Below are 19,098 nucleotides of genomic sequence, written 5' to 3' on the forward strand. Positions count from 1 at the left end.
ATCTGGGCAATGATTTTTTTAACAGAACTCCAGAAGCACAGGCAACAAAAGCAAAACCAGACAAATGGGGTTGCATCAAACTGAAGAGCTCCTGCACAGGAAAAGACATAATCCATACATTGGGAGAAAATTATTTGCAAACCATATAACTGGTAAAGAGCCAATATCTAAAACATATAAGGAACTCAACTCTATTTAGAAATAGTTTCATATTAATTTCTAATCATTTCTAAAGATTTAGTAATAAATCAATTCTATTTATTAAGAAAAATAACTTTTTTAAATGCGCAAAAGATAAACAGATATTTCTCAAAACACACAAATGGCTAACAAATACAAGAAATGCTCAACATCTCTAATTATCAAGGAAACATATATTAAAATCCAAGGATCACCTGTTAACAATGGTTATAAGATCAAAAAGACAAATAAGTATTAGTGAGAATTTTGAGAAAAGGGAACCCTTGTACACTCTTGGTGGGAATGTAAATTAGTATAGCCATTTTGGAAAATAGTATGAAGTTTCCTCAAAAACCTAAAAAAACCAGAATTACCCTGTATCGCAGCAATCCCAATTCTGGATATGTATCCAAGGAATTGAAATCAGTAGGTTGCAGAGATATTTGCACTCCCATGTTCATTCCAGCATTATTCACAGTAGCCAAGATGGGCAAGTAACCTAAGTTTCTGTCAATGAATGAATGCGTAAAGAAAATGTAGTATACATGCTGGAATACCACACAGCCTTAAAAAAAGGAAAGAAATTCTGTCACTTGCAGTAACATAGACAGAACTGAAGGACATTATGCTAAGTGAAATAAGCCGGGAAGAGAAAGAAATACTGTATGTAGAACCTAAAAAAGTTAATCTCCTAGAAACAGTAGAAAGATGGTTACAAGAGGCTGGGAAGTAAGGGAGGAATGGGGAAAGGGAAGATGTTGATCAAACAGTACTGAGTTTCAGTTAGACCACAGGAATACGTTTTAGCGATCTATTGCATGGCATGGTGACCACAGTTAATAATAATGTATATTTCAAAATAGCTAACTCAGATTTTTAACATTTTCTCCATAAAAAAATGATAAACTGGTGAAGTGATGGATATATTAGCTTTGTCGAATCTTTCTACATATACACAAATGAAAATATCACATTGTATCCCATAAATATACACAATTATTTCCTGTCAATTAAAAATAAATAAGAAAGGCTGGGACGGTGGCTCACGCCTGTAATCCCAGCACTTTGGGAGGCTGAGGTGGGCGGATCACGAGGTCAGGAGATCGAGACCATCCTGGCTAACACGGTGAAACTCCGTCTCCATTAAAAATACAAAAAATTAGCCGGGCATGGTGGCAGGCGCCTGTAGTCCCAGCTACTCGGGAGGCTGAGGCAGGAGAATGGCATGAAGCCGGGAGGCGGAGATTGCAGTGAGCCCAGATCATGCCACTGTACTCCAGCCTGGGTGACAGAGTGAGACTCCGTCTCAAAAAAATAAATAAATAGAGAAAAAAGGGGATATGTTATACCTGTTCAAGTATATCATCTAACCTTGCTACTTACATATTACCAAAATTCCAACTTAAATTTATTGTTACTCTAGCTTTAATGGTTTCACAAATACAAAAGTTGCTAGATAAGCAGTACCAACCTATCTAAATCTCCAATGATATTCAATTAAAATTTTATTTATAGCATCATGCAATCACTCAGTAAAACCACTCTAAATTTAAAGTCCAACCGAAATAAATTGTTATTAACAAAATACCTATATTGAAAGTAATATATTGTAAGAACTCTACCTTAAACTGACCATGGGGATGAACTACAATGTCATAAAATATGAGCCAAAATGTTCACTCAATAATTTTAATTACATCACAATTAAGTCCAGAACTATGCTTTTTTTTGTGTGTAAGGCTGAATAAGGACACAACTGACGAGAGAAAATTGCTTCCTAACGCATCATTTACTGCAATAGCTTACTTTATGCAATAACCAATATCACGAGACTGCAAATACTGAATAATTATGGTTATTTATGAATAGCACTTATTCACTCCTATACTCTGATAGGAGTGAAATTTTAAGACCAAAATAATAGCCGGGCACGGTGGCACATGCCTGTAATCCCAGCTATTTGGGAGGCTGAGGCAGGAGAATCACTTGAACCCAGGAGGCGGAGGTTACAGTGAGCCAAGATCATGCCATTGCACTCCAGCCTGGGCAAGAGTGAAACTCTGTCTCAAAAAAAAAAAAAAAAAAAAAAGACCAAAATAAGAGATTGTTGAATTTCATGTACCCATACTGAAGAAAAACCAAACAAAACAAAAACAAAAGCAAACAAAAAAAGATTTGGAACAAGAATTAGATTAAAATTTTACCTATTTGTACCACACCTCTGAGCTGACTCACCTGAAAGATGTGCAATGCTTACCTGTCTTGCAGTCGTCATTAGGACTAAATGAATAAATACAGGAAAACAACAAAGCTGCAGTAGGTACTCGGTAAATGGCAGCTGTTAGATGTAGCCAGAATTCTTCATTAAAACTTTTTTCAGTTTTTCTGATAATCAGTAAGAATTTACACAACGTAGGGTAGAATACTGTATTTTCCTCTAGAGATCAGATTTTACAATACTTCAGTAGTAGAGCTGAACTGATTATAGTGGGTAGGTGGCCCAGAATTCTCCAGGATATTACTTTTACTTTACCTTATTCCTTCCTGAACCATTTGAAAATAATCCCAAAGAGTTTCTATAAGCCTGCTACCAACTGAAAATTAATTACTCAGAGGTCTACAGTGACAATCTTTAAGACCTGTGACATTACATGTTGCCTGAAATTTCAAGACCCTATCTGTTCAGCCAACTTTAAATTTTCTGTAGTACAGGGGTCTTTTTGTGGTTTTTGTTTTGCTTTGATTTTTTACTCTGTAGAATCTTTCTGGTCACATATTTTCTAATAAAAAAATTGGCAATGTCACATATACTAGAACACTAAAAAAAAATGCTTGATTAATGAGCATTACTGTCCTTAGACATCTCAATAGCAAAAGAAGCAGTCGTTTGATTACACATATCAAGTACATATATAGTAACACACAACTACTCATCTGAACATCGTTAAATACAAAGTAAAACAGCATACCTTCAAAAAGCAACTAGAAATCATACTGGTCTTCAGCTTTAATGAAGTGGTTAGAAAAGTTTATTTTGTGCTTAGGACATTTTTCTAAGGCATCACAAGTTACACATCCAAACTCTTCAATGGTACAATATTTTATATCCTAAAGGAGAGGCCTTTAAAGAACACTTGTATATTATGATACTGTAAATCTAATGGATTCACATAGCAACAGAGCCTAGAAAGAAGGGGACATTACAGAAATTGTCTACTACATAATGGTCAGTTGATTCATTGTATTTATGGTTTTCCCCCTTCTTTTAAGGTGAAAACTATGTATTCTAGCTCTTTAAGGAGTAAAAATACACAAAAATGTTCCATCCTACTGACTTTTACCTGTGAAATCCCACAGAATATTACCAGTCAGGAAAGAACACAGAATAATATGAAGTTTGTCTTTTAAAAAATATAAAAATGTTATTATTTTAAAACATCAAGCATTACAGACTGTAAAATCAATTAAGAACTTTCTGTATATGAGGACAAAAATACATTTAAGACATATACAAGAAGATGCTTTTTCCTGAGTAGAATGCAAACTTTGTTTTATATTAAGCTTCTGTGAATTTTCAAAATGTAAAATACTGCGGCTTTTCCACATCAGACAAAAATCAGGAATGTTCACCTTCACATTCAAAAACAAACAAACAAAAAAACAATTTCAAGTTGAAGTTCAGCAAGAATGATGTAAAATCTGAAAAGAGTGGCCAAAATTTTAAATTACAACAGATTGTTCAACTTGATGGCTCTCCCAGTAAACTTCAGTTTGAAATAACAGAAAAGTACTGTTTACTAAAACATAAAAAATGTTTCCAGGAAATTATCATCCAATTTGAAAAATAAAAAATGTAACCCATAGTAAATAAGAAAAATACAAGAGAAAATCAAACTTTGTTGGAATCAAGAGAATACCATGAACTTAAAAACTTCCTAAATCAGTAGCATATCCTGTATTACCATGTGTAGAAAACTGTAATTAATAAAAATTAATTTTTATTAGTTGCAGAACCTAAAAATACAAGGAAATTTTGGATTATACCTCTAAAAAGACCACGAAATTGTCACTGAAATACACATTTCTTGAGACAATGGGCAAAGTTCCCATTTATGGGAAATATCTTCTTTTTTTCACACAGTGAAACCAAGAAAAATTATATCAAATGAGAAATATTTTTCTCTAAAATAATATTCTTAAATACCTCAATAATGCAATACTTGGGAAATGTAAATTTTCAAAACTCAGACTTGAAACAGGTTATTATTAAACAAATATACATAAATCTTATTGCTTGGCATGATTTTTCAAAAATTAGAGAACTATTTAAACCACCATACTGTACTTAAATCATATTTCAAACTTGTATACCTAGTGCTTTTATGTTCTGAATGTAGACTCTTCAATTTAATGACAATCTAGACTGAACTCTGCAATATACAAGAAAGTCACAGTTCACTTCAAACCAAACAAAATGATCAATCTTCTATTTTTATCAAAATCATAATATTAACTATAAAATTTAACTAGGATTTATCTGTGGCCAATGATGGACCCAGAGAGCGTTGTCTTATGGCATTCTGTGGAAAGTCTTTGTTTGTTCCTTCTTTACGTTCAGTTTCTTCTTCTGAAACATCTTCTTCATCCGCCTCTTGTTCCTCCTCCACTTTTTTCAAAGGTTGTGCGGATTCTGATAATAATTTTTCTTAAAGACAAAGACCAAAAATGTATTTTTGTAGATGTATTAGATTTGCTCTAGAGTAAAATCAAGATACAATGTCTCATATGCCCAAAAACCGCTTTGGCATAAATTTATCATGTTTGGATTTCCAAAAGGAAAAAGTTATTCAAGATTAGATCCAAAAAACTATGAATATTATAAAAATATAAATGGTATGAGCCATTTTAGTTATCAAAGTCATTCTAATTACCCACCTATTTATAAACTGAACTGAAATTAATGAATCAGCATTAATGTTGTCAATACGGAAGTTGCACGAAAATATACAGCATTAAAAAGAACTTGTTGGTCCAATGGTAGTAGGTTATCAGAACTTACTAATATTACTGTCACTAACGGTGATAACCCCCACTGCTAAATTTGACTGGCTTTTAAAAAAAAAACTATCTCATACTTATTTGCTATTAATCTTCTTGTCAAAAAGTCAGTATCCTTGTTTCAGTTCCCAAGGGAACAGAAATCACACATTTACAGTTGAAGGTTGTATTTCTGTCCATATCTTCTTCTGGTCTTATAAATGTGCTTCCCCTTACTCATCCCCCATATATAGTATTTTATTACAATATAGTTACAACAGTAAAATGTAAAAATCTTAAGTGTACATCTCAATGAATACATACATACACACATACACACCCTTTCGATGTTTTTTATGGCCAGCTGCTAGTTAACTTAAACTTAGAGAACACCGTGGTGAGATACAGGAGACAGAATTGGGTCAAAGAGCTTTACTCTGTTCAATGATCTCAGACTGCCCCCAATCCTAGGCAATCGAGAATGGTGGGGCCAGGGCGGGGGGACCCGCAAGGAAGGAGTGGGTTAATAAAGCAGAACAAACCATGGGGAAAAATTACCAGTAATGAACAATCTGTTGTTTAGTCTGCCTGGCATCCACCTTCATTTTGGGCTAACAGCCCCTTCCCTATGCCACACCCCAGGTGGTCCTGGTGAATACCAGTTTACAGCAGTGGTTCTCTACCAAGGGAGTTTCCCCCTCCACAAGGAACACTTCACAATGTCTAGAGATATTTTTGCTTTTCACACCTGAGAAGGGCAGTGCTATTGGTAAGTAGAATGCTATTAAATATTCAACAGTGTATAAAAGGCAGTCCGTCACAACTAAGAATCATCTGGCCAAAAACGTCAATAGTGTCAAGGTTGAGGAACCCTTGTTTCCAAAAAGTGAGACCTCTACACCAGCGGAGTGCACCAGAATTTCTCCAAAAAAGAGGTGGGTGTAGAAAAAAAAATGAATGTCCTTCTTATTCTTAGATTGTGACTAGTTTTCTCTAACCACCTTAACGCTAGTGACTGGAAAGGGCCAAGTTGATCCAGATGCCCTTGTGAGCAGAGAAAAAATAGAAAAATAAAAAAAAATTCTAAAAAGCACTCAACTGAGAATTGAACAAGTCAAGGTGTGGAGAACTGAGTAACTCAGAAACAGCATCTTAACAACATCATTTGAGCCTTAAGGATCTAGTCAATCCTGACCTCAGACTCCATCGCTACATAAACCAATAAATTCCAATTTTGCTTAACAGTAGATTGAGTTGGGTTTCTTTAGCACCCCTAGCAACTCAAAATCAAGACAAGCACACATATTGGAAAACAACTCAAATCATGTGTTCCATCATGGAAGGGGCATGGCAATATCACTTTAAAGTCTGTATTAATATCAGTTGTATTACTAAAGAAAAATAAATTACACAATCATATGTATAGTGATTACTTACTGAATGCTTATTATATGTTAGTAACTAGGATAATGTGAGCATTACATACCTATCTCCTAAGTGTCATAATGATCCAGTGGGGCAAGTATAATTACTTTCATTTCACAAAGGAGGTTACATGCTCAGAGGGTAGAAAATGTCTGTCATACTGCTTTGCTATTAAGTGGTAGAGCTGGGATGCCCAATCAGATCTCTCTGGCTCAGAGACCATGCTTGCCTTCTTTTTGAATGATTTGGAAAGGCATTCAAAAAACCCTTTACTTTATGCCTTTCAATCCTTCCAAATTAACAGATATTTAAAGGTAAAGATTTCTTTAGTGACTTTTACAGTGGATTATAATAGAGGACAGAAAAACTTAAGTAGCTTGACATTAATTAACCAAGTCATTTTAAAATTTCATTTCCAAGAAATGAATTCCCTTGTAACTTCCTAAAAGAGGTAGAGTATTATCTCTGTCATTTCCTTAGGTTCAACTCTTTTAAAGTTGCTAAAATTGTGCCTATTCACTGACTTGCCCTTCTTGTCTGCGAACACTTACTTCTTTGTGTACACCAGTTATGTATTCCACAGTATTGCACAGAAAGGATTCTATCAGAGTCAGTATTCTTTTGAAAAGTTTGTACGGTCAACACCAAAAGACAAGTAAGTTCATGTGCCGGGGCCTGTAGATTTTCCTATTGGTAACCACTTTCTCTAAGACAAGGGTTCTCAAATAGTGGTCCTCAGACCAGCAACATCAACTTCACCTGGGAATTGTAAGAAATGGAAATTCCTGGCCCCAATACAGAACTTCTGAGTCCAAAACCCAGTGAGGGGAATCAGCAATCTGTTTCAACAAGTTCTCCAGGCAAGTCTCAGACACTCTCAAGTTTGCTCTAAGTGGTAAGATGACTTAGACTCCAACACCTACATCCTCAGAGAAATCAATCTATGCAGACTACCAAAGTAAACTCTTGGGAGACAAGAGGACGATCTGGCAACAGTGGCAATAACAGCCTGCACATCACATGACTTAGTACATACTTTGGTACCTTTATGGGATCCAATACTAGTTGCACACTGATCACCCTACAGACTTTCTGAAGGCTATATGATTTATGTGAGGGTGAAGACAGAATATAAGAAAACCAAACATAATACAGATGCTCCTTGACTTATGATGGGGTTACACCCTGATAAATCATAAGTTGAAAATATCATAAGTCAAAAAGGCATTAATACAACTAACCTATCCTTACATAAGTTGAAATACATTAATACACCTAACCTAACCTAATCTGCCCAGCATCACAAAAGTACTCCATACCAGTAGCCCAGAATAGGTCAAAATTCAAAATTTAAAGTACAGTTTTTACTGAACGCATATTTGTTTTGCACTATCGTAAAGTCAATTTTAAGTTGAATGACTGTAGGTCAGGGACCATCTGTATAACTACTTTTATATATGTATCTTTTGTATCTACTAAATTAAATCTTACGGTTTATTCACAATTTAAAAGTTGGTGAGTAAACATTTTATATTCATTTCGCTTCAAAAACCTTAAACCTAATAATACATTTGTCTTTTAAGTAATCTGTGCTTACGCTTTTTTCCTAGACATCAGTGGCCCTTTTTGGATAAGATGATTCCTTCCCCTATGCATGTCCTTTTTAGTATCAATGCAACTATCTAAGAAATGAAAAGATGAACTACCAGTATAAAAGGACAAGGTACACTATAAATCTAATCTCCATAGACTTCATTTCGGAAATTTTGATCTCAATAAGCCCTAAGTTAAGAAAGACATCATGGCCAGGTGCAGTGGCTCACACCTGTAATCCCAGCACTTTGGGAGGTCGAGGCGGGCGGATCACAAGTTCAGGAGATTGAGACTATCCTAACACAGTGAAACCCCATCTCTACTAAAAACACAAAAAATTAGCTGGGCGTAGTGGCACGCACCTGTAGTCCCAGCTACTAAGGAGGTTGAGGCAGGAGAATAGTTTGAACCTGGGAGGTGGAGGTTGCAGTGAGCCGAGATCGCATCACTGTACTCCAGCCTGGGCAACAGAGCGAGGCTCCGTCTCGAAAACAAACAAACAAACAAAAGATATCATAAATGAAGGAGTATCAGGCCACAAGTCTGATTTAGTTAAACCCTAAGCTTTGTCACTTCTGTGTGACTGTGAACCTTAGTTTCCTCAAGTACAAAATGGGAGCAGTATCACCTATGCACTCTACTACAGAATGGCTAAAAGGCAAATGAGGTAACAGATAAGTAAAAGTTATTTAAGAACTGCAAATATAAACACTTCCATTAACAGTACAATTACAAGACTGGTAAATGCTTGTAATTATTTAAATTGATCCGCAGTACAGTTCAGTGTCAGTGACACCCTAAATCAACCATAGGGATTGCTTTTCCTAATATCCTACCAGAAAAAACCTACAATTGACTGGCATTCAAAGAATACACTTCAACTGTGGCGGCCACTATACTAATGAAAGACTTCAAGAGTAGAATATATTCCACTTATAAATTGACACCAAATAAATATTATTAAATAGCTACATGCTATATGCCATGTTAAAATTCCCCATAATATACGAGTCAAGAAAATAAGTGTTCAAAATCCACTGGGCTACATTCTTACACGAAATATACATTTCTTCTACCTTCCCTTATGCCATAGCTGATAAAGACCAACAATCCACAGTTAGAATTCTAAGCTGGAAGAGCAATCTGTGAAATGTGATTGTGATTATAGAAATGAATAGGACTATAGTGAATAAAAGATAAACATTTTAAAATATACTTACTTGAAGGGTATGGGTATGGCTGTGGTCTGCGCCTTTTTGAAGGACAAAGGCAATCTGCCACAAATATCATACACTGTAAAAATAAAAATTGTAAGAAATCTGAATGTAGAATATATGCCACAGCTAATGTAACTATTTTAAATTATCATGTTTTTAAATATCTTTCTTCCTAGCACTCCAAAAATGAAATACTTACGAGTCCTAATAACAGTCCGGAAAACAGAGTTGCTAAAGCAAAAACAGTATATGATCCCCACACTGGCAATCCAAGGTCTTCAATAAAGTAGTTATGGCAAGCCTAAAATGAAAAGAAAAAAAAAACTAAAAATCTGTTCATTTTTGTTAAAGTGATAGTGGTATAAATGTTTAAGATAAAAATATTTTAGTCCATACCCTGATCCACATAGATAGCTGAAAGAGTGCTGACATACTACTCATCCTAAAAATAAAAGAGATGATTAAAAAACTGAATAACATACACAGCTTTGTCTATATATACTATTTTCTACTCCATAATTTCCCCAATATGACAGATTTTATTGCTGTTAATCAAGACTAGAGATACATCACTGATTTCATGCCTATAATAAGGCTTGTTCATGAAAACTGTTTCTAAATTGATACTACCATGTGACAGCCTCGTAAATAAACATACTTGACAGTAACTTTTTCCTTTTCTCCCACTGTTTTGATGTTAATATTTTGTCTTTCATCTGATCATTTCTCCAATACACTGAGTAAAGGGTTACAAGTTCCAGGAAACCAGTTGGAAAAGGCAACTCTTACTTACCCTTAAAAGCCTTTAAAGCATGACCAAAGGGACGCTCAAGGAAGGACTAGAAACAATTGTCAAGCCAATTCTTCCTACTTAAGAACTATTCCTCTTTTATATTGAAATTAATTAAAATTTCTAAGAACATTAGACATCTTTTAATGATATACAAATTACATAGGTAAATAAATGCTAAGTCATCATATAAGCAAAAATTAGTATTTTACATAATTAAATGGCCAGTTTTAAAAAGGCATGCTTCAGAAATAAGAAAGGTCTGTGAGTTCCCAATTGTAGCAGCTTGAAAATACACTTACAAGAAACTACTTTCTTCTACTGGAAAAGGACAAGATTCATTTATGAGATGAGATTTCAGAGAACAAAAATCAGTTATACTTTTAAGTCGACATAGAAAGGTACTTTAATCATGTTGCTTCTGTTGTTTAAAAGCCAAGTGAGAAGAGAAACAAGGAACTGAAATATAAAGCACTGTATAGCCTCACTGTAGTCTGCAGTAATTTATTTCAGGAACAGTAGGATCCAAAATTGAGTTGGGCATGGTAGTTCAATGGGCGAGTGTTGACAGGCTGATCTTCCTCCCATTCCCAGAATCTAGAGCATTTTTCTCTTATGGGATTACTGTGTCAACTCCCTATCCTCCAAAGGTAAGTGTGGTAAGACGATAGGAAGATACAGATGGCCACACGGGATCAGTCCATGGTACCTCAGCAAAACTCACTATTACCAGAGGTCTCTCACATTACCAGTGAGGCCTTGTACCCCAACAGCAAAGCAGAAAGCATGCTTGCTACTTCCAATCCTTATCACTCCATTGCCAGTTGCTATGAAGAAATTCATCTACCCTCTAGATATCTATAAAGCTCAGTGCCTAGGCACGCTATTATGGTCAACGCTTATACACACTATTCATATAAGAAGTTATCAGATAGGTGGAATAACCAACCAAACATAATTCAATCGCTTTACATCAAGAGTCGAAGTTTATGTAATTTAGTTGGTATCAGCAATTTTTGACAGTCTCTATGGAGACAGAACATTACAAAACAAACTGAAGTCTGGAGATAGCATGAGTACAAGTTTGAGCCTACTCATTCAAATTGTTACACTCGAGTGATAGCTTTACCCATTATGCTGTGAACAACCTTAGGGGCATTTAGTTTTTGATGATACATGTGACTAAATCTAGCAAGCTACAATATTCCTGAAAAGGTGTACAACTTACTTCTACAAAATGTCTTCTCTAACTCAAGAAGCATGAAACTGTTTGACTTAGAAGGTCAAACTAAAAAGATCAAACATGTAGGCCGTGCACGGTGGCTCACGCCTGTAATCCCAGTACTTTGGGAGGCCAAGGCGGGTGGATCACAAGGTCAGGAGATTGAGACCATCCTGGCTAACACGGTGAAACCCCGTTTCTACTAAAATACAAAAAAATTAGCCGGGCGTGGCGGTGGGCGCCTGTAGTCCCAGCTATTTGGGAGGCTGAGGCAGGAGAATGGCGTGAACCATGGAGGCAGAGCTTGCAGTGAGCCAAGATCACGCCACTGCACCCCAGCCTGGGCGACAGAGTGAGACTCCATCTCAGGAAAAAAAAAAAAAAAAAAAAAAAAGAACATGTAATAAATGTGGATACACCTTAACAGCTCAAGAAACAAAAAGAGTATGAAATGCTTTACATAAAATATAATTATCTGTTCCAATTAATTATGAAATGGGTAAGAGAAAAAGCCCTCATACTTACAGAACAGAACCTGGACCAAACCATGATGAAACGGGCTCAATACTCTTCCACTCTTTATCACTTATAAAGTTTATGAAGTCCTTCTTAGTCCTTGGACCCTGATAGCGCCTAAATTCACCATCTTTACAACTAAAGAGAATCAGAATTAAATATCATCCAGCATTGAGAAATAATTTAATATTCATTTTGCTATTTTTTCACCTCACTTTATAGTCACTTCTAACATTCAAAAGCATTAGCAATGTACAAGTATTAATAGCAAATTATACTATTTACCTACTCATGACATTTTAGCCCCCAATTTAACAATGAGGTTACATTTTTTTAAATGATAAGTCTTAAAAAATTACTGTTATTCTACCAAATAATAAAACTATGAAATATAGTAAGTAGATAAATCTCAGAAAAGTACTTTTAAACCTTATGTGTAATACACATATTAAAAGAATTATATAAAAAGTATTAGAATAGTGCTTGGCACATAGTAATTATTAGCTGTTAATCTATAACTTAAAATTTTAAGGCATTTTTCTAGTACTTTTGGCTATAATAGCATCACCTCAGCCACCCTGCTTTAAATCACTGGAGGCATTTGGTACAGTGTTTCCTTTCCTCTCATTTCAGTGACTATTTACAGTCAGTTTTGCAGCCTTCCTTAGATCCACCTCCTCCTTCCCATTTCCAATGTAGAAAGTTCTGTCAGAGTCATAAATGTTCTCTTGGCTCCAACATCTTTAAGTGCAAAAACTCATCTAACTCAAAAACTCATCGGCTCCCTATTAGGGACCTGTTAAGAAGGGTTAAGAGACCCTTTATTCACCCAGAGGTAAAGACCACGAGGAAGCCCCCCACCCCAAAACACAAAGTTTTTGTGAAGTGTCATCTGAGCTATTCTTTGAAGCATAGGTAGGATTTCGACAGGCAGGAAACAGGAGAAAGGACATGGTAAACAATTTTGACTAAAAGAAAAACGGCAGGAAATTCCAAATAAGGTCAGGAGGCACTAAGAAGTGAAAAGGAAAGGGGAGAGACTGAAGGGGCATGTGGGAAAAAGGACTGAATGAGAAGGGCAGGACAGAAGCTCTTATGGAGACAGAGAACAGAAATTTACATAAATGTAAAGGGAGTGGGGTGAATTTTAAAAACATGAAAAAAAAAGAAAAAAGGGCAAAGAAAAGCAAGCTATAAACACAAAGAAGTGTCAACTTGTTTTCAGTACCTCCTGATATTTAACCTACCAGCTACATGATGTTAGGGTACACAGCAGGTACACAGACTTGAGATTTCATACCCCCAAATTAGAAGATAAAGCCAAACTAATAGACCTGACACTGAAGACTACATAATCTTCCTCATTCTGATTTATCACCCAACTGTCACCTACTACTGTACCCAAGGCTGTACAACAGCACTTTCATAGCTACTTTTTGGACATATCATGTTCCTGTTAATGACTGTTTATGAGATTGTCCTCAGAATAAAATGCTTACCCTGCACTCTTAAAATCCTACTTCCAAGGTTTCATTTAAACCCCATATTCTCTGGGAATCAATCCAGGTAACTGTGATTTCTCCTTTACCCAATTTCCTACAGGACTCACCACTACTTTGGACTCATAATGACTCAACACGCTGAAGAGGATCACAACATTTCACAAGAACATCACTTTCAAAACAACTGTAAATCTTTGAGAACAGAGACTGTTTCATACATCACTCAACTTCCTAAAGGCACTTAGGATAACACTAAGCAAAACAAGCCCTCTAAAACACCTGCTGAATATAATGAGATTACCTCAGCTCTTCCAACATGATCCAAGCTAGAGGCCTACTACTTCTGATTACACTATAATGCATCTTTCTCCATAATTGAGAATCTTCAAATACTTACTGATAAATAGTAGGAAGAGCAGTTATGATAAACCGTCCACTCAGTCCTACAAATAAAGAACACACAGCAGGTTTTACATGGGCCAATCACTGACTACTTAAAAGGTGACTTTGAATTATTTAAATACATACTAATAGGAAAGAATATGAAATTATACATAATAGTTGAGCTTTGTAATACATAATTTAAAAGTGAATTACATACTTAAAGCAACTTTAAAAAACACAATACTGCACATTATCTCAGTTAAAAAGTATGTAGAACTAGAGTACTGAATACGTTTTTAAATAAATAAAAACACTTCATTATTTATACCACTGTCAAAATTAAGACTAGTAGTAATAAGTCTTGGGAGAGCACAAGGTAGTAGGTTCTTAGATCTAAAATGAAATGGAATTGCACTTGACATTCAACAAACAAAGGCAGTTTATGGTGCTGCTAAAAATGGAAAATAATGTGAATCTTTCATAAGACAGGCAAAAATAAAAGCAGCTAACATTTATTATTAGCCAGGTGTCAAGCACTGATATTATAGAGAATTGACCTGTGCCTCAGTTTTCTTATCTGTGAAATGGGGACATTACATATTTCATGGGGTTGTATAAGGATTAAATAATAAACACAAGATACTTGGAAGAGTGCTACAATAGGCAAGCGTTCAATAAATATGACTTATTATTACCATTTGAGATGGGGTAGCCAAGAACCCAAGGGTAGTGTGACTACTGAGAACGGTAAGATGAGGTTGGTCTGTGGAAGGAACCTCCTTAAGGGCAGGACCTGCCACTTGTCCAGGGACCAAGTCAGGAATGCACTTGACCTCACAACCACGAGGGCTTTATATTCAGAAGCCCACATCCTCAAATCATAGGTACTAAATTTAAAACTCAGTTTCAGAGATTCAGATCTTCTTTTGTCAGGGAACGTGACCTTGACTCTAGAAAAACACTCAACCGCATGCTCCTTATTCTGAAGCCTGGTATGGATGCAAACGTGGCTTGGCCAATGTTCACCTGAACCACAGTGTTCTAGGACTCCTCAAAGACATCTTACATACTAGTCTGGGGCCTGGGATGCAAAGAAAAACAAATCAGAGGCAGTTATATGGGGAGGGATAAAAAGAGGGTAATGTCTTCAAGAACCCTTAAAGCAATGCTTTCAAGAAATGAGGTGTTTACACAACTAGGGAATCTCCATTTTGCAACCATTGCACACTGAGCCCCCATGAGGGAGGTGCACAAGTCAGGTTAACTAGCTGCAGACTGTTAGGTTTTGAAAACCTAATGAAAGGTAGAATTAAGATTATGTAATGTAGAAAGTAGGATAAACATATCAACCCAAACAGCAAAGAAACAAAACTAACCAAAGACTTACAGTACCTGGCTGCTCTGTGACATCTACTTTTGCAACATTAACCTCAAGATCTTCTCCCCATTCAGCAAAACTTTCCCATTCCGGTTGAAGATTTTGACAAGCAGGGCACCACGGGGCATAACTAAGAAATACAGATTTTTTTTTTTTTAAAAAAAGTTAAGCACATTAGTATGACTATTTATCTTGGGATAAAAAATTTAAATGTATAATTTATGAAGAATATTTTACATAAAAACACTGAAGACGACAAGGTGGTTAATTTCATGCAGATAGAAAACTTTTAAGGGTAGATCTAACAATCCGGAAATCAAGAATGATGAACTGATGATGCTAATCAAATGAAATTATGAGAATAAGACACACGATTTTTTCACATGCAAAACAGCTCTTCAAAAAACCTTTGCATTTCTCTATCAATGTGTGGCCACCAGAAAGTTCAGGACCAAAGTTAGAGCTTACCAATTTTAATAATTTACACTGCAGAGTCACAAATGCAAAGTGTTGGAAAAACAGAAGTGTTCTGGGCTGTGGCGAATAAGAAAGCACATACTCCATCTTAAGGTGGCAACCATTACTAAGTAGGATTGCCACAAAGGATGCTGGCACACTAAGGCTGGCTATTCATATTCAAAAGAAGATGGAGATCTGCATTTTTATATGAGACTGTTACCTCAAAAAATAACCCACATAAAAATACTAAGCAGGCCAAACAAAACTCTTGGCCAGTTAGGTCATCCTGTTTCCAAGTCCTTGGATTTACAAATGCAAGCATATTAGCATTTAAATTACTCCTCTGGTATTCATTATCTCCCAAGGATCTTATTTTTACACTTTATTGTATTTTATCTTATAAAACAGCACAGGGTTGTTTCTTTTTTTTTTTTTTTTTTTTAACAGAACCAGGAAGAATAAAACCTAAACCAGTTAAACACAAAACTATAGTTTCTGTACTTCACATTTTCTTCACTTGTTTTATGAAAACCAAACTCCTAAAATAGACATTGTAGAACAAGACAAACTGGTACTATAAAAGCCAAGCTCCTAACAATAAACTGTATTATAATGAAAATATCTCCATGACAAAACTTCTGAGCAGAAATGGATTTACTGTAGATAATTCACTTGTAATTAGGAGCAGACTATTACTAAAACTTCTAGATTCCTTCTTTTTCAGGTTCGTTTTGTTGCTCAGTTGCTTTTTTATTTTTTGAAACAGGGTCTCGCTTTGGCACCCAGACTGGTGGGCAGTGGGGCGATTTAGGCTCACTGCAGCCTCAACCTCCCAGACTCAAGACATCCTCCCACCTCAGCCCAAGTAGCTGGGACTAGAGATGCCTGCCCACACTCCCAGCTAATTTTTCGTATTTTTTTGTAGAGACTGGTTTTTGCCATGTTGCCCAGGCTGTCAGTTGCTTTCTAAAGACTTACTTTAGAATCTCTACTTAAGGAAAAAGAAAAACTACTACCCTATAGATAGATGCTCCAATGTGGATTTACCTCATACTGAATGTTTTGTTAGTCTTGTTCTCTTTAATACTACTTCTGACTGCTGTATTTATGTAGTTGGACCATAATGAATTAAAAAATACCCTTAAGTAATACTTGACTGTATTTTGCATATACATACATGATAACTATTGTTTAATATATTGCTTATAACACTATTTTACAGGCACTATCTAAAGTTACTCATGACGATGACTGAAAAACAAAGTGTCACTTGTCATAGTTCCTCTCCCCTGAAGCCTTCGATGGTGCCTGAATGAAAATTCATTTCAGAGTTGCAGATTATATGCATACTATGAATATTCTCCTTTATTTTACCCTCCATATAAATGTTCTACTTTTTTTTTTTTTTTTTTTTTGAGATCGAGTCGCACTCTGTCGCCCAGGCTGGAGTGCAGTGGCATGATCTCGGCTCACTGCAACCTCTGCCTCCCGGATTCAAGCGATTCTCCTGCCTCAGCCTCCCGAGTAGCTGGGACTACAAGCGCGTGCCACCACGCCCAGCTAATTTTTTGTATTTTTAGTACAAACGGCGTTTCACCGTGTTAGCCAGGATGGTCTCAATCTCCTGAACTCGTGATCTGCCCGCCTTGGCCTCCCAAAGTGCTGGGATTACAGGCGTGAGCCACTGCGCCCGGCCAGTTTTGTTTGTTTTAAATAACACAGGACTTACTGATTTAGCCTTCTGGGTTCTCCCTTGGGGATGTCACTTTCGCTGGTCTCCTTGACAACCCTTGTTGCATTCTTGACACAAGAAAACACTCACCTGAACCCTGTTGTCTTTTCATTTTTATTTATCTACTTATTTATTTCGCTACATTGCCCACGATCTCTTGAACCCCTGGGCTCAAGCTATCCTCATACCTCAATCTCCTGAGTAGCCTACGCCACTTCCAGCTGAACCTTTTTAAAGAAGGTGTTCTAACAACAATTATTGCATGCCTACTCTGAAGACCCAAAGAAAGCCGCAGCAATATCTGGATGGTTAACTAAAGTATTTAGGTACCTTGTTACTCACTTGTAAAATGTGAAAAACACCTGTCACAGAGAATTTGTAGGGAATTAAATATAGTATGTGTGTAAAGGTGCTTAGTGGTGTCCACTACAGTTAATACTCAGTAATCATGCTTTTACTATTATCAGTAATACCGCTAATATGTATAATACCACCATCAACAACAACTCAGCATCTAAAGCAAAGGCAGATACTTTATTTCCCATCGCTGCAGAACAGACATTATTAAATTGAAATCACCACACGAGACACATGATTTCGTTCGAGCAATAAATGATGACCTGGCGCTCTTGAGAGTGTATACATTAATGCATTATCTTTTAATGTAATGCCATTTACAAAGACCTAGGAGTCACAACCCAAGGTATTCTCTACACTGCAAACACACCCAAAGGAAAAAGGAGATGAGTGAAAAAGCGAAAGCAAAAAAGAAGGGAAAAAGAGAAAACGAAAACTTAAAAATAACCCGACTTGAATTGACTCAGCATTTACAATAAAAAAGAAAAGTACCTAATCCATTTTTAAAAAGCTTGAAAGCCCCAAATTCCAACACCATAAATAGACTATATTTTAAGGACAGACAAAAGGAGAGGAGAGATTTTGCTCAATATTCTTTTCTGTAAAATGTGGTGAAAATAAGTGTAGAAGTGTGTGAAGAATCACTCTAACTACTTAGACACTAGTCAGACACCTCCTTCCCCGCGCCCCAATCGCAGCCTCAAAGTCATGAAAAATGTCAGAATTCGCACTGGCGAATTCGCACTGTGCGCCTCGGGGCGCACCACAGCCACAGAAACGAAACGAGGGTGCACCCCAGAAGAAACTTAACATTTACGGGTAAGAGACGAGGAGGTGGGACCAAGCCGGCGGCAGATCCCAGGAGTTTGGGGAGCTGAAGAAGTCGGGGACGCTAGCTCCGCAACTCGGAGGCGCAGCCCTGGGGAGTCTGGGACCTGCATGAGGAACGTGCGGGGTGAAGTCGTCTGTCCAGGCACTGACGTAGGACCCCGGCCGCACCGCACTCACAATTCTATCATCCAGTCTCCTTCCAGCAGCTCTCTCCAGTTCTCGTCCGTGATGACGCGAACGTTGCTCCGCCGCCCGTGCGTCCAGGGAGCACCCCAAAGCAACAGCACCAGCACTGCCAGGTGAAGTGCAGGACTCCCGGAGGGCGCCATTTCCGCCGCTTGCCCACCTCACAGCGAGCGCGGCGGCCCCTCCTCCCGGTCGCAGCTCCCACTTCCGCCCTTGCGGGCTGCTCAGCGCAAGCGCACGACGGCGCTGCGAGGCGCGCCTGTCTAGAGGACTCTCAATGCGCATGACA

At 37.0% G+C, this 19,098-nt stretch overlaps 1 protein-coding gene and 1 non-coding gene across 2 annotated transcripts; both read right to left on the reverse strand.

The window, feature by feature from the left end:
• Positions 1 to 3,172: 3,172 nt before the first annotated feature.
• Positions 3,173 to 19,095, reverse strand: TMX1 (thioredoxin related transmembrane protein 1). The gene is made up of 8 exons (XM_003901786.4): positions 18,801 to 19,095; positions 15,259 to 15,374; positions 13,880 to 13,925; positions 11,990 to 12,118; positions 9,849 to 9,894; positions 9,652 to 9,753; positions 9,456 to 9,528; positions 3,173 to 4,885 (listed from the first exon to the last, which is right to left on the reverse strand). The coding sequence occupies exons 1-8, from the start codon at positions 18,950 to 18,952 to the stop codon at positions 4,707 to 4,709; spliced, it is 843 nt and encodes a 280-aa protein (XP_003901835.1). The 5' UTR covers positions 18,953 to 19,095; the 3' UTR covers positions 3,173 to 4,706.
• Positions 15,006 to 15,140, reverse strand: LOC116276163. The gene has a single exon (XR_004185601.1). It is a non-coding gene; the product is annotated as a small nucleolar RNA SNORA70 (small nucleolar RNA).
• Positions 19,096 to 19,098: the final 3 nt, after the last annotated feature.

The sequence above is a fragment of the Papio anubis genome, chromosome 7, assembly GCF_008728515.1.
Source record: "Papio anubis isolate 15944 chromosome 7, Panubis1.0, whole genome shotgun sequence".
Classification (NCBI taxonomy): domain Eukaryota; kingdom Metazoa; phylum Chordata; class Mammalia; order Primates; family Cercopithecidae; genus Papio; species Papio anubis.

Coding starts and splice junctions, on each gene's coding strand:
- TMX1 (XM_003901786.4), bottom strand. CDS start 18,952: ATGGCGCCCTCCGGGAGTCCTGCACTTCACCTGGCAGTGCTGGTGCTG. Junction 12,119..13,879: donor GCTCTTCCTACTATTTATCA/GTAAGTATTTGA, acceptor GATTCTCTTTAG/TTGTAAAGATGGTGAATTTA. Junction 9,754..9,848: donor AGCTATCTATGTGGATCAGG/GTATGGACTAAA, acceptor TTTTCATTTTAG/GCTTGCCATAACTACTTTAT.